This window comes from Sardina pilchardus, chromosome 10 (assembly GCF_963854185.1).
Source record: "Sardina pilchardus chromosome 10, fSarPil1.1, whole genome shotgun sequence".
Lineage (NCBI taxonomy): Eukaryota > Metazoa > Chordata > Actinopteri > Clupeiformes > Clupeidae > Sardina > Sardina pilchardus.
This window is the reverse complement of record NC_085003.1, coordinates 31172323-31186189: the sequence shown is the minus strand read 5'-3', so window position 1 is coordinate 31186189 and position 13867 is coordinate 31172323. Positions and strand designations below refer to the sequence as shown.

The 13867-nt window shown below is 39.9% G+C and overlaps 1 protein-coding gene across 1 annotated transcript in view; it reads left to right on the top strand.

Moving 5' to 3' along the window:
* The window catches only part of hsf4 (heat shock transcription factor 4), an 11974-nt gene extending 7648 nt beyond the window's left edge, over positions 1-4326 (top strand). Inside the window, exons 9-13 of the mRNA XM_062548152.1 lie at positions 375-569; positions 1889-2003; positions 2635-2700; positions 3652-3761; positions 4104-4326. Of these exons, the coding sequence (XP_062404136.1) occupies positions 375-569; positions 1889-2003; positions 2635-2700; positions 3652-3714 (439 nt within the window). The 3' untranslated portion in view covers positions 3715-3761; positions 4104-4326. The remainder of the gene's footprint in view (positions 1-374; positions 570-1888; positions 2004-2634; positions 2701-3651; positions 3762-4103) is intronic.
* The last annotated feature ends 9541 nt before the right edge of the window (positions 4327-13867 follow it).

The following is a 13867-nucleotide window of genomic DNA, read 5'->3' as shown; positions in this document are numbered from 1 at the left end:
ATTAACCTCGAATTTATCCTGAAAACTGATCCGATCTGGATGTTTATAAAGCATCTTGAAGCCTACCTTACACTGACAAGATTTGGGAAAGATTCTTGAAATATTATAGTCTTTTAACTAATTATCCCCTCATTCAAGCTTTACTCAAAAGACCAACATTTTTCAAGAATCTTTCCCAAATCTTGTCAGTGTAAGGTAGGCTTTAGTTGAAAAATAATTAACAATTTTGTCTGTGGAGAAATACAATTTGTGAATATATGATAAACTACTACACAACATTCAAAGTCCAGCTCCATGTGCACCTCATAAATGAGTGTGTGACTCGTGGTGCTTTGCGGTGATTGCTGATGGCTGCCTGATGTCCAACTCCACAGGGAGAAGTGCATGATGCTCATTAAGGAGGAGCCAGTGAGCCCTGAGGTCAGGGGTCGCCGGGAGGGTGTGGCCCTCGGTTCTTGCGAGGTGTGTGCCGAGCCCCCAGTCCTGCCCGTTGCTATGGTACAGTCCGTCCTGGAGGGTCGAGGATCAGGTCCAGTAGAGAGGAGGGCTAAGAGGCCGATGATGGAGAGGTAGGACAAACACACACACACCCACACACACACACACACACACACACACACACACACACACACAATCATACTCAGGTAAAGTATGAACATGTGAGTATACAACTCAATGATCGTTTATAGTCAATGTACTGTATACACACACATGTAGGACAATGGGCATGCAAAGACATGGTCTGTGTTAATGCTCAAACTACAGATTAGAGTGAAAGCTGAAATGTAGTAAAGATAAGATCAGATCAGATCAAATAATTAAGAAAACAAGAATACACTTGGAAATAAGCACATGAACAATTCTACATCATTAAACATGGTCAGGTCAAAGCCATCGATATCTCAAAGTTGCGACAGCCGTTGACTTCCATGTTAAAGCCAGATTAGAGCGGTCACGTGGTTAGTGGGTCGACTCAGTAGTTCCCTCGGTCCCTGGTTTACTACGGGATTGACAGCAGCGATCGCATTAATATTTACGATGAATACTCGATGAAAATTACCATAAACTGCATTTCCACATACATATACATTACTCAATGAAAATGCATTATTATGCACACGACTATAAGTCATGTAGAAAAGTCGTATTATATTCATTCATTCTCAATGGAATAGTTCCCGGAAGTGCCGCCATTGTTTGTTCACGGGAGTCAACGGCGGTGTCGCAACTTTGAGATATCGATGGCTTTGGGTCAGGTGAGACAAAGTCGTGAAGGTGTTTACAGTAAAGTAATATAAACATATTAGCAAGCTGCAATGCCATCTTGTGGTAAAAAGACAAAACTGCATTACCTTACAGACGTGTGTCCTCACTTCCTGTTTAGCTGTAGCACCCCCTAGAGGTGAAATGGCAGAGCAAGTCATAAATCCAAAGAAACGGACCACACCCAATATCAGAATACTAAGGTGGTCAGGGGATTTGACCTAAATATCAAGTATAAAAGTGAAGTGAGTGGAATATAGCATATATATTTTTATCCTGTTTCTTGTGCGGCAACATCGGTGCTGCTCTAGTCTTCGGTCTCTTTGCTGTTGACCTTGTTTAGACACCAGCTGCTCTGGTGTGATTCCTCACGAAGGGAGGACACCTGTTTCCAATTAAAACCCAAGATGGCAGAAGCAGAGACAAGAGTATGGTGAACATAACATTAAAACCCAAGATGGCGGAAGCAGAGACAGTATGGGGAACATTACATTTTCACATGTCTGAGCAGCAAAGACATTAGACTCAATAAGGTCATGAAGACTTAAGTTTCTTAAGTAGTAAAGCTACTACACTGACATGTTGTGTGTGTGTGTGTGTGTGTGTGTGTGTGTTTGTGTCTCAGGCCTGAGGTAGCTGAGGGTGTGGAGAGTGTGGACATGAGTCTGGAGGATCTACAGATGCTCCTCCGGAACCACCAGCAGAGTCTGGAGCCCAGTGCAGCCACCACCACCATGGACGTGAGTACACACACACACACACACACACACAGGCACACAGGCACACGCACGTACGCATGCAAGCACACACATACACACACACACACACACACACACACACACACATACACACACACACACAGGCAGGCAGGCATGCAGGCATGCAGGCACACTCACACACACACACACACACACACACCACACACACACACACACACACACACACACACACACACACACACACACACACACACACACACACACACACACACACACACACACACACACACACACACACACACACACACACGACTTGACAGGACAAAAATAGTAACATGTCATAGTGTCTTGATGCCAAAAATACTACACAGATTCAGCACTAGATCTGTTCTACATTTTGGTATTGTATTTGTAGCAACTAACACTAATGTCTACAGCTCAGCACTGTAACAACACAGATTTGTTTCAAACTGTTGTTTTACTGTTCGTATGTCAAAATGCTTTTCTTTTCCTCTCATTTCCTTTCCTAACAATTGTACTCAGAAGAATTTCCTCTCATTTCCTTTCCTAACATTTGTACTCAGAATACATTCACAGTTGACACGGTCAATTCCTACGATTTAAACCACTGTTTTTATCTTTCTCTTTCCAGCCATTTAATTTCAGTCTTCCCCTGACTGAGTGGAACTTCACAGACATGGAGTCCAACCTGAAATCTGTGAGTTTTGGCAATTTATGGTATTGAAGAAAGACGGTACATCTCATGCTAACTTTAGTGGATAACTGGGCAACAGTGTAGTATTGGCTTTTCTAATTGTGAAATTTTACAAGTACACACAAGGACTGATAATGGCTTCTAGTAAATTCAAGTTTAATGTAAAAACAGTTGTGTGATACAACATTTTATGGTTCGATCAGATCGACTCCTGATCATTCTGTAATTTCTTCACTGTTACTGTGGTAGCTGTTGTAATAGTAGTAATAGCATTCCGTCTATGAGTATCTATGACTTTGCTGTTATGTGAAATTATTCAGTCAGAATTGACAAGATTTACATCAGTAACTAAATGGTAAATGGGCAGCAGTGGGCTTAGGAGGTATGGAGTCATCCAACAACCGGAGGGCTGCCGGATCGATCCCAACCTCTCCTGACTCTGCCGAAGTGTCCTTGAGTGAGACACTGAACCCCAAACTGCTCTCGATGTGCAGGTTGGCACCTTGCATGGCAGCCTCCGCCATTGGTGTATGAGTGTGAGACTGGGTGACTGTGCGGCGTGACAAGGCAACTAGATTAGATTAGATTCAACTTTATTGTCATTGTGCAGAATACAAGTACAAAGACAACGAAATGCAGTGATGCGTTTTGAGTGCTCGGAAGAGTGGGAAAGTCACATACACTTAAAACTACATGATGGTATTTGAAACTCTTAACGCACAGTGTCTGAATTTGAGTGATTGAGGTATGATCATTAGATTAGTGCTTAAATGATTGTTTTATTGATAATATTGCTATTCTCCCTATTTTGTAATTGTTCACTGTTATTTAATTTGTATTGCTATTTATCTGTATGTCGCTTTGGACAAAGGCGTCTGCTAAATAACCATAACCATAGCCATAGCCATAGCCATGATGCTGTGCTGTAGCTGAGACCTGTCGCTCCCATTGCAGTACATGTTCCAGGCGCAGGAGGAGGACGCATACAGCAGCGCTGGCTGTGAGGAACAGCAGTAAGGGAAAACACTCGTCTCCAGGCAACAACCAACATGGAGAAAAACTTGGTGAGAAAAAAAAATCTCTCACAGTTTTTTTTTCCATCTTACACTCTTAGAAAAAAAGGTGCTATATTGAACCACAAATTGTTCTATTACATGCTTTACATATGGCACCCCTAAATGGTTCTTTAAACCATTTTGAAGGGCTCATCAAGGGAACCGCTAATGGTTCTTTAAAACCTGCATGGCTCTATATAGCACCCCAAGAACCCTTTTTTTTAAGAGTGTACTTTTTTTTATTGATAGATGGTTTGACCTTTCTTTCTAGCTATCTCTTTTCTATTTTCTTTCTGCACCAAATAAGCGGGGTAAAAGACTGTGGATTGTGGTTTGGTTTCATATTTCCAGGCCCAGCGTACTAATGAGCCTGACTTGATGGCTTCACGGTGCACACTGCTGTGGATATAAGACCTCACATGGGAACACAACAGAACTGTTCAGATTGGATACCCAGAGCCGTTCCTTACGACCAGAACACTTCCTCTATTCAGGACAACAGATCAAGAACGTGGACAGCTCCTGGTCAGTTTTATAATGGCACTGACTCAAGACCTTGGCTCAAGGAATGATCAGCGACATCTTTATCATCATAAACAACACTATCATCATCATCATCATCATCATCAATCATCTTCCTCATTATCATCTATAATTGATGATTTTTTTTTTTTTTTGAGAAGACTTTCACATGTTAGCCTTGAGGATCCTTCACAGTATCACCTGTACAGGTGTGGCACACGAGCACCTTTCTCCCATCATCGGTAAGGTCTGCTCAGAGTCATGTCTCAGGACAAACACATCGTTTGCCATTACAGTGGGAGCTGTATGCTGATTAATGCATCGTGTCATGGTGGCTCAAGTTTGCATGCAGTTTAATATCTGTGTGAGTTTCAGCTTGTGAAAATGGAATTTTCCTTCAAATAATTAGTTGTTATCAATCATTATCATTTACAGTATATTTTATTGACAAACACACACACACACACACAAACACACATGAACTATATTTGTATTACAGTATTTATTGAATGAAAAGTATAATGGCTTGACTTATCTTTGTATGTTTTATTATGAGAGAGATTATGGGATGACAAGTGATTGAACTTTCATAGAGAGAAAAAAAAAAGATCCTATGAGGAACAATCCATGCACTGCTTTATTTGCACAATGTTGTGTCACAACTTACCAAAGAACCATCTCTTGATGCACTCAGTGCTCTTTGGGCACTTAGGTAACTCTAGCCTTTTATTTACACAGTTGTCTATGGTGATATACTGCCAAAATACTATGTACTGCCTTCATTGGTGATGGTGGGTGGGCCAGATAGGTGTGTAGGAGCAACTTCATGACCAAACATTTTGTTTAACACCCATTCCTTTCAAGCTTATATGTAAGGAGACAGGGGCAACTTCAGGCATGATTGTGGCGCAGCAAAATGTTGGTTGGCCTACTAAATTCATGTGGTCCAAGATATTGGAAATTGAATATTTGTTTTTGGAGCCACACTGTTACACTCAGTTGCTGGTGTAGTGTGGGGGGAGATGTAGGTAACACTTAGTTATATCAATTATATCACTAAACTTTGCCTCTTCTTTTATGCTTCAAAGCAAATGAATGCAATTTCCATAAGTTCAATGATTCTCATTCTGAGGTAGAATAAAATAGCTTTTCATTGCCATCTATCTGAACACTTTTGAACTACATTGTACTGACCAATCCTCAGAAGATAAAGGAATTTACCACATTTGCATATTCATGAGAACAATATATCCAATTATCCAATCATTGATTCAATTAAACATTATTAGTGGTTCATTCAATCTGACACACACACACACACACACACACACACACACAAAAAAGAGAAAACTACTATATCCATGTAAACAGGGCCATTTTTGTGTTACATCTTAAATACTCACACATCTATTTCAAACAGGCTGAGATGCTACTGAGCTGCTAGAATCTGCCACTGTCTCTAGCAGATATAGCATGAGAACTATCCGAGATCTCACAAGAACTACTGTAGCGTTACCTGAGATCTCTCGTTTTCGCAAACTCAAAGTGCAATACTGTTCAATTACAGATTTGTGAGGTATTGTGTGGAAGCAATACGACGGTGACCATTGGAATGTATGGCTAGAAACAAACTGTAAGATATGCGTGGTGAACAATTAGTAACAACATGTATGATGAACTATCAAAAGAAATTGCACTATACTGTTTTAGAATTAGAAGATTTTATTTACTATGTTGATCAATGCAGCTCTCCTTAAAAAATGCAAAAGAGTGTGTTTCGATTTGTTTGAGAAGAGTGGTTTTTCTTTTATTCATATTAATTCTATACTTGTTTTTTATTTCTTTTAATTACTTGCACTGGAAATAAACGAATGTATAATGACACAAAAATGCTTGTCAGAATTTGCTGAGAAGCAGTATGCATTCTTGTTTTGTTCTTTTTCTTCTTTGCTGAATCACCGATCACTGAAAAGGCTGTTGCATAGTCATTGATGCTACAACTTTGACTTGTGGTGGTTAATCGTTCTGTTGCCATAGAAGTCATTGTTTCTGGCTGAATGTCACTATAGCAACTGTGCATTTGAACGCCTTGATAAAGGAGTGACAATTTGTCAGTGAATGTCATACACATTCGAAACCATGGAATGCCAAAAATAATAAACAAATAAGCCAATGGTTTGTCGTCAATGTGTCATTATTGCTGAAATTTATAGCAATGTGTTTAAATAACTTGATCTGATAGTATAATTGTGTCAAGCCTATGACCTTGCAGTACATAACAGTATAATAACATGTTCATAGTAGCCAAATTCTCAGTAGGGAATAGTGGCTAAAAAAATACAAATGGATGTTATGTAAACCATAAGAATCATAATCTTATAAAAGTTTTCAATGGAAAACCTTGTACAACATGCACCTTTGAAAGTAACAAATTCAATTATCTTGTTTTGTACATCATGGGATTATGCATTATTTTTTTGATAGACAAATTCAGTTTCTTTGGTAAGATTTAGAGAGGTGTGCTTATCTTGAAATATCCAACCTTTAAAGAGGAACTATGCAGGATTGGCGATTTCATCTCTGGTTTCGGTTTCGTTTTTAGTTTTCGCTCGTTTTATGCTTGCATATTTCTCTGCAGAGCTTCCCCGACAGCTTTAGCGTGTATATTTATATATATGTAGGCTATATATATAAATATAAATTGCAAGCGTGGTTCTTCTTGTTCCTTACACGTCTCAGACTTCCAGATGTAAACAAGGAACGATCGTCTCCTGCAGAAACTGCAAGGTTGCAATAGCGGATAGGGACACTGGGGGCGGGAGGAAATATTACTGTTTTCGATGAAACTGGTCAGTCAAGCAAAACAACGATTTCTGAGCGATTTTATGACTATGAAAAAGTTGCATAGGGTCTCTTTAAGGGCACACATTTTCTTTGTGAGTGATTAATGTATCGTAAATAAACAAATGTTTTCTCATAAGTATTGGCACCCCTATGTAACCCTATGTGTTCAATTCCCATAGAGGCAGGCAGATTTTTATTTTTATTTTTAAATGCCACTTATTTCATGTATCCCGGACACTATGCATCCTGATAAAGTTCCCTTGACCTTTAAACATTTATTTGTTTATGATACATTATTCATTCACAAAGAAAACTGGAGTCCTTAAAAGTTGGATATTCGCTCATTTTATTACTTAAGGCATTAAGATCAATTTCCAAAAGATGATTTTATATTCCTCTTTTTAGTCAACTTTAGCATGGGGTGCCAACACTTTCAGCCACGACTCTAGTTTATATGACTTGACCGGTATGTGAACATTATTGTTATACATGTTACATACCACCTGATACACTACCTATCACTCTTAAAAAAAGGGTTCTTGTGGTGCTATATAGGACCATGCAGGCTTTAAAAAACCTTATGGGCTCCTTTGATGAACCATTCAAAATGGTTTAAAGAACCATTTAGGGGTGCCATATACTGTATGCAGCATGGTTTTTGGTTCACCTTTTTTTCCAAGAGTGTATCTTGCTTGAGTTCAATCATTTTTGCACACTCAAACACACTACAGTGCCTAGAGCCAATGTGGACCAATGCTCCCTTAGGTTCTGTCCAGTGATCACTACACCTGTCCATCTTTCTTCACTGCCCTATCTGAATAAAGACAAAAAAGCTCCAAAATACCAATTAATAATAAATAAAGAGCCTTACGGTAGGAACACTGTTTGCTGTGCTAATTTAACTGTTAAAATGTGCCGTGGGTCTTTTGCCTGCCTGCCATGGTAGCCTGGGTTTGTGTAATTTCCTACAGTTTAGTGACACCCAGTGGCCTAATTGTAAGTGACACAACAGCTCTTTTATTCACTGGTATCAGAAGCTGCTCTCACATCCACTTCAGAAAGTTTTTTTTTTTTTAAAGTATATTTTTTGGCCTTTTTTGCCTTTATTAGTATAGAACAGTGAAGAGGTAGACAGGAAACAAGTGGGAGAGAGAGATGGGGGTGGGATTGGGATATGACCGCAGGCCGGATTCGAACCTGGGTCCCCGTGGGCACTCGGACCCGTAAATGGCACGGGCGCTGTAGCCTGCTGCGCCACAGCACCCCCCACTTCAGAAAGTTTAAAGGTTTGAAGGCCTACTTCCTCCATCCGCTCTCCTCTGTTCTGGTGAAGTACCTTATATTATTTATCATCACCATCATAATCTATTTAATTTAAAACACGAAGACATGTCTTAAAATGCTAAATGTTATGATGACAGGTTCTTTACAGATGCTCAGGAATTACACAACCTTAGTACTGTGATAGGTAGCTTGTATTCAATGCAACATACTGTATCAGGATAACACTACTTTTTCAAAGAATGTTACTCACTCACTTGGTATGACCCAGAAAATATCTCTCTGTCCCACAAGCAAATCCTGGATGAGTGCCCAATTTATGCCACATCCCAAGACAACTTTTATTGTCTAGAGATGTTTAGCATGGAGCTAACTGATTCATATCTCAGGCAAAGAGGAAGTCTCCTAAGTCTTTTTCCATTCCACCGATCTTTGTAAAAGCATTTGGCACGTCATTAAAAAGCAGGTTGGTCTGTACAAGTATGCCAACTCATCTACAAAGGTAGAAAGGGTAGAGAGAAAAAAAAACGAAGGAGAACAGAACAGACAGACATGGGATGCACATTTGGTATACATGCACACACACACACACACACACACACACACACACACACACACAAACACAGACAGACAGACAGACAGACAGACAGACAGACAGACAGACACACACACACACACACACGCACCATATGACTAACACACTATCTATTTTCATAATTCAGTGAACATATCCATGATGCGCAAGAGCCGTTTACACCCATAGAACAGTGCATGACAATAACTCTGTCATGATGATAAAAAGAAGCTCTATGTGCAGTCAGGAAAACACTGTTTATAATTTATATTACAGTAGGAACAAAATGATTCATACTACTGGCAAATATTGATTTAATGTTGGTCTTCTCTTGCCCAAGTTCAATTTGTTCTGAATGAAAATGACACTGCCACATGTGAAAAGGTTGTAAAACAATGTGGTAGAAACATGGCATCAGAAAAATAAGTGTTTTCATCTTTGTTAATTATTTTTTTTACATTTTTGGCGAAGTGGCATGTCCAAAATTATTCATTATTTCCTTATTAAATAATCAATGGAAGCATCTTATTTGCCATCACGGCTCTCAAAGTTGTTCTGATAATACCTTCCAAGCCTCTCCATGTCTCCACAATGATTCTAGGCGATACTGTAAGTGTTTCGAAGCAATCCCGGTTAGAAACAATTCTTTGCCATCACTTTTTTTGCCTTGTTTGGCTGTATATTTAGGATATCCATTAAACAACATTAAATCAATATTAGTCAGGGCCGGGTATGAATAATTTTGTTCTTAACTGTATCTGTGCTCATTGTAAGTACTAAATTCACTGTAAGACCACGTTATAGGTGGCTTGCTGACAGAACCAACAGTCACCATAGCTGAAACCGAACCAATACAACATATGGCTTTATTTAGGTCAGTCTCATCTCAATCTCTTTCCTCTTAGCCAAATACCAAGGAGTCTCTTTTTTGCAGTGTAGTGCTCAAAGACATTCAATCAGATAAGAAAAAAATAACTGAGGCATTCTGTGTTGCAGCTTAAGAGGATCAATACAAGAGTTAAAACCTATATCATGGTTTGATTGGATGTACAGGTTTCCATGGTGCCGAAAGGATTTAATTTTTCTCTCTTTGGCCAAAAACCAAAAGGATTTATGGTACAAGGTGTCTTTAATGAAACAGCAGGTTACCTACAGTACATTCATTTCCATTGTGTAATTTCACCATAGGTGTCTCTAGACAAATGCTACACAGATATACTGAACCCTGCAATTTCATTAGCATGTCTGTACCCCGGATCCAGGGATTCAAAGGTGTGAAGGTACACCAAGTTAAATATGACCACCACGGTCATAGTTTAGTCAGATTTATTTAAAAAAAAATTCACATGAGCAAATTTCTGTCAAATTCCCAGGACACTGAAAGACCGGGGTGCATGGCACTTGTTGGGAACCATTGTTTTTCGTTTTAATCTGTTGCCATAAAAGTTGCAGCAGGGGAAACAAATTGAGCAGCGTGATTTATTTTTTGCGAAAAGAATGTGCAGGACTGAGTGGCGGTCATATTTTGTACCGCTTTGTGGTACATCTAGTTTTCATAGTTCCCCCTGTCACACCTCTGGTGGTTTTCCAGGCCTGTGGTACTGTAGCATCTAAATTCTAAGCATTTAGGTTCTACCAGAAAGACTCACGGGTCAGAAATGCAATGAAAGAATTTAATTCTGAAAAGGATATGTGAACAATATCAGAAATGTCAGGTGAATAGCCATCTGAATATTAAAACAGTCTTTGGCGTAGCGTAGGCCTCCATCCATAAATCAGCAAGCAGTGCGGAGATCTCAGATCCTGCCGGCAGAGGAAGGTAACCTCTACTTAAGACAGGGACCAACTGGTGGCAGTGGGGTAGAGGTAGGTGTGTCAAATCAGAGTACTAAAAGTAGCAGAGAGGTGAATTAGAAGCAGCATTTTTGAAAGAAAACACATGGGCTTTTTATTGGTTATACACTGCAAAAACTGCTTGTCTAATAAAATCTAACCAATTCTTTTTAATCTTATATCAAGAACAAAGTAGTAGTTGGTATTGTTTTCAGTACTTACTTATGCTTCCTCGTAAACTCATTTGAGAAATGAATCAGTTTAAAAAGAGTTTGATTTCTTTTAAGACGTCTCATCCTGAAAACCAACAAATTTGCATGATAAGCCAAATTTAGACTCAACAAGTAAAAGGGTTCTTAAAATATGTTTAAAAAGATCTTTTAAGCGAGTGCTACAGTAGGTAAGTGTCTTCATGCTAAAAACAATACCAAATAGATTTTTTGATCAGCATTAGATCAGCACTTGGTTAGATTTTATTTTTTTTGCAGCATATTAACTGAATGAATAGCTTTGTCCCATCTGGCTATGCTGTGCTGGGTGTGAGGAGCATGGCTGGGCTTTCGTGGGCAATCCAGCCTGCATTGTCTACTGCTGCTGCTGCTCTCTGTGGCCTCTAGGTGGAGCTGTTGAGATGGGCCGTGCCGTGCTAATTGGCTCGCTGATGGGAGGGTGCTTAAAATCACCACCTTCTAGTCCGTCCTCTCTCTCTGCTGCTCCGCCCTGCCGACTAGAGGCTGGCTGGGGTCCTCGCCCATTCACCTTGTTGCTTTACACTTATACATACTGATATGCATACTGACACTTTTGGTTGTCTTCCAACTTACTGACTTCTGCAAATCATTCGTTATTAAACCGGCATATTCTATAAACATTACATTCAGTGTGGTCTCCCGTGTCAGCTCTACTTTGAGCCAAGTGTTCCTGACAAGCGTGGACAGCTTGACTTCCTAATACGGCTTACCCCCAATCTATGATTGGTTATGGAGAAGTGATTGAACGTTATGACAACTTGACCTACAATGCGTTTCTCCTAGGCTAAAACTGGTTAGTGTGTTATGAATGAATTACATGACGACTTGTCCCAGTAGAACTTACAGTAGCTATCATTTGTTGTGGACCACAAAAGAGAAAAGAGCAACTGAATGGGGGATTTGCCCACAACACAATCTCCACCTCTGGCCTTCTGTATCAGGAGGAGAAGGCCACTTGGTCAGGAGCAGTAGCCTGGGCCTCAGAAATCATGTCCCACATTCATTCCATATATCACAGAAGAGATTAGTATTATGGGGTGGTAAGGTCAGCTCTGTCTAGGGGTAACAAGCGAAACCAAAAGCCTTCTCCAGCTGAGTACCTGATGAAAAAGAACATCACTTATCCTACAAGCTAGCCCTACATATGGTGCCTAACAGCAATATATTCGTTACAACACCTTACACCAACATTTATGAGGGTCAGTGCATTACAGTATCTCCATATGGATCAAAGTGAAGATTTCCGGGTAACACAAGACTGGCATTTGGAAACTAAGTATAGACAGCCTTTTTCATAATAATCTAATAATAATAATAACAAAGCATTACAAAATCAACAATAAAACAGTTTTTGGTCTTTGACTGAATTTACCAAATTATTTATTAGTTTGAGAAACTTCTTTCAGACAAATAACAGTTCTAAAAGATGTTAATATTAATGTTATCCAGTTACTGGATACTACCTTAATCCTCTACTAAATGTGTTTTTGTTTCTCACTGAGATACTGTGGCAGGCAGGTTGACTAACCCAGAGTGGAGACCAAACACAAGAAAAGACATTCACCTGACAAACACACAACAACAACATCATAATGCATTCTTTAAGTAGCTTCTGTCCAAGAAACAACTAAAGGAAACAGTTAGTGTCTTAGAGTGTCCAATGCCTTTCAACACACTTGGAGATATGTGGTGCCAATTAAGGCTTGTATATATACTTGTGTTTAGTATATAATTGAGAACGTTTACAACAACAGCACATTTTGGGAATGTTTCCCCTCAGCATTGTGTCTGGATTTCTGATTGCCACAGTTAGTCCTACAGTCAAGCCAAGTGATGGATGGAGTAAGGAAAGTTCACAGACACGCTAGGGATCGATTCCACAGCCATTTGTGTGCAACACTGGTGGCCTTCAGTGTTTTATGCAACTCAGTGAAACCACTAGGTGGTGCTACAGGTCTCTCCGCGGATGACAGCTTCATTGTAAACACCCTCTTGTCCACTGGCAGGGCATTGACAAAGGTGTAAGTCTCAGATCAATATGTTTCATTATTTTGAGACAAGACGTGCAGAACAGGGGAATACAGTCTTTATTAAAGTTCATGGAGAAGATGTCCGCTGTCAAACAACACAGGCAGGAGTGCTTGCGCCACAAAGGGATACACCAGTGTGCCTTACAGAACAAGCTTCTTTCTTATTCTTTATGAGTTTTTTTTATGGCGCACTCACACCAATGATCCACACCAACTGTTTGATACAGAAGGGAACATAGTACCCCCTACAGGCCGAGATTGACATAACCCCTCTAAGTGAGGCATTAATGATATCATCCTGCATTCCTTTCATGTTGTGCTCAACCCTTGCTGTCAATCAGGTCTTTTCTTTCACAGTGATCTCTCTGTCTTTCTGACATTCTCACGCGCAAACACACACCCACTCAGTCTGACTTTCCTGCTTGTTATGAATCATATTTTTCTTCACTGTTGGCAATCAGTTCAGGGTTGCATATCCCCCACCTTTCTCCTTCTCTTCCTCCATGTTTTTGTCCATTTAATGCTATCAATAAATACATTTATAATCTTTATTGGAGGCTCCTCATTGCAAGAGGCAACATCTTCTTGAATGATAGAATTTCTAAAATGGCCCACAATGTACACAAAGACCCCCCCAACACACACACACACACACCACCAAGGCACAAAGAAAATATCAGTGCCTTCTCTGGCAGATGATTCATCGCCCCCGTGGCTCTGAGCCCTGTAATGTGGGAGATATTTCCCCCCATTTCTGCTTGAGCAACACATGGGCTCTGT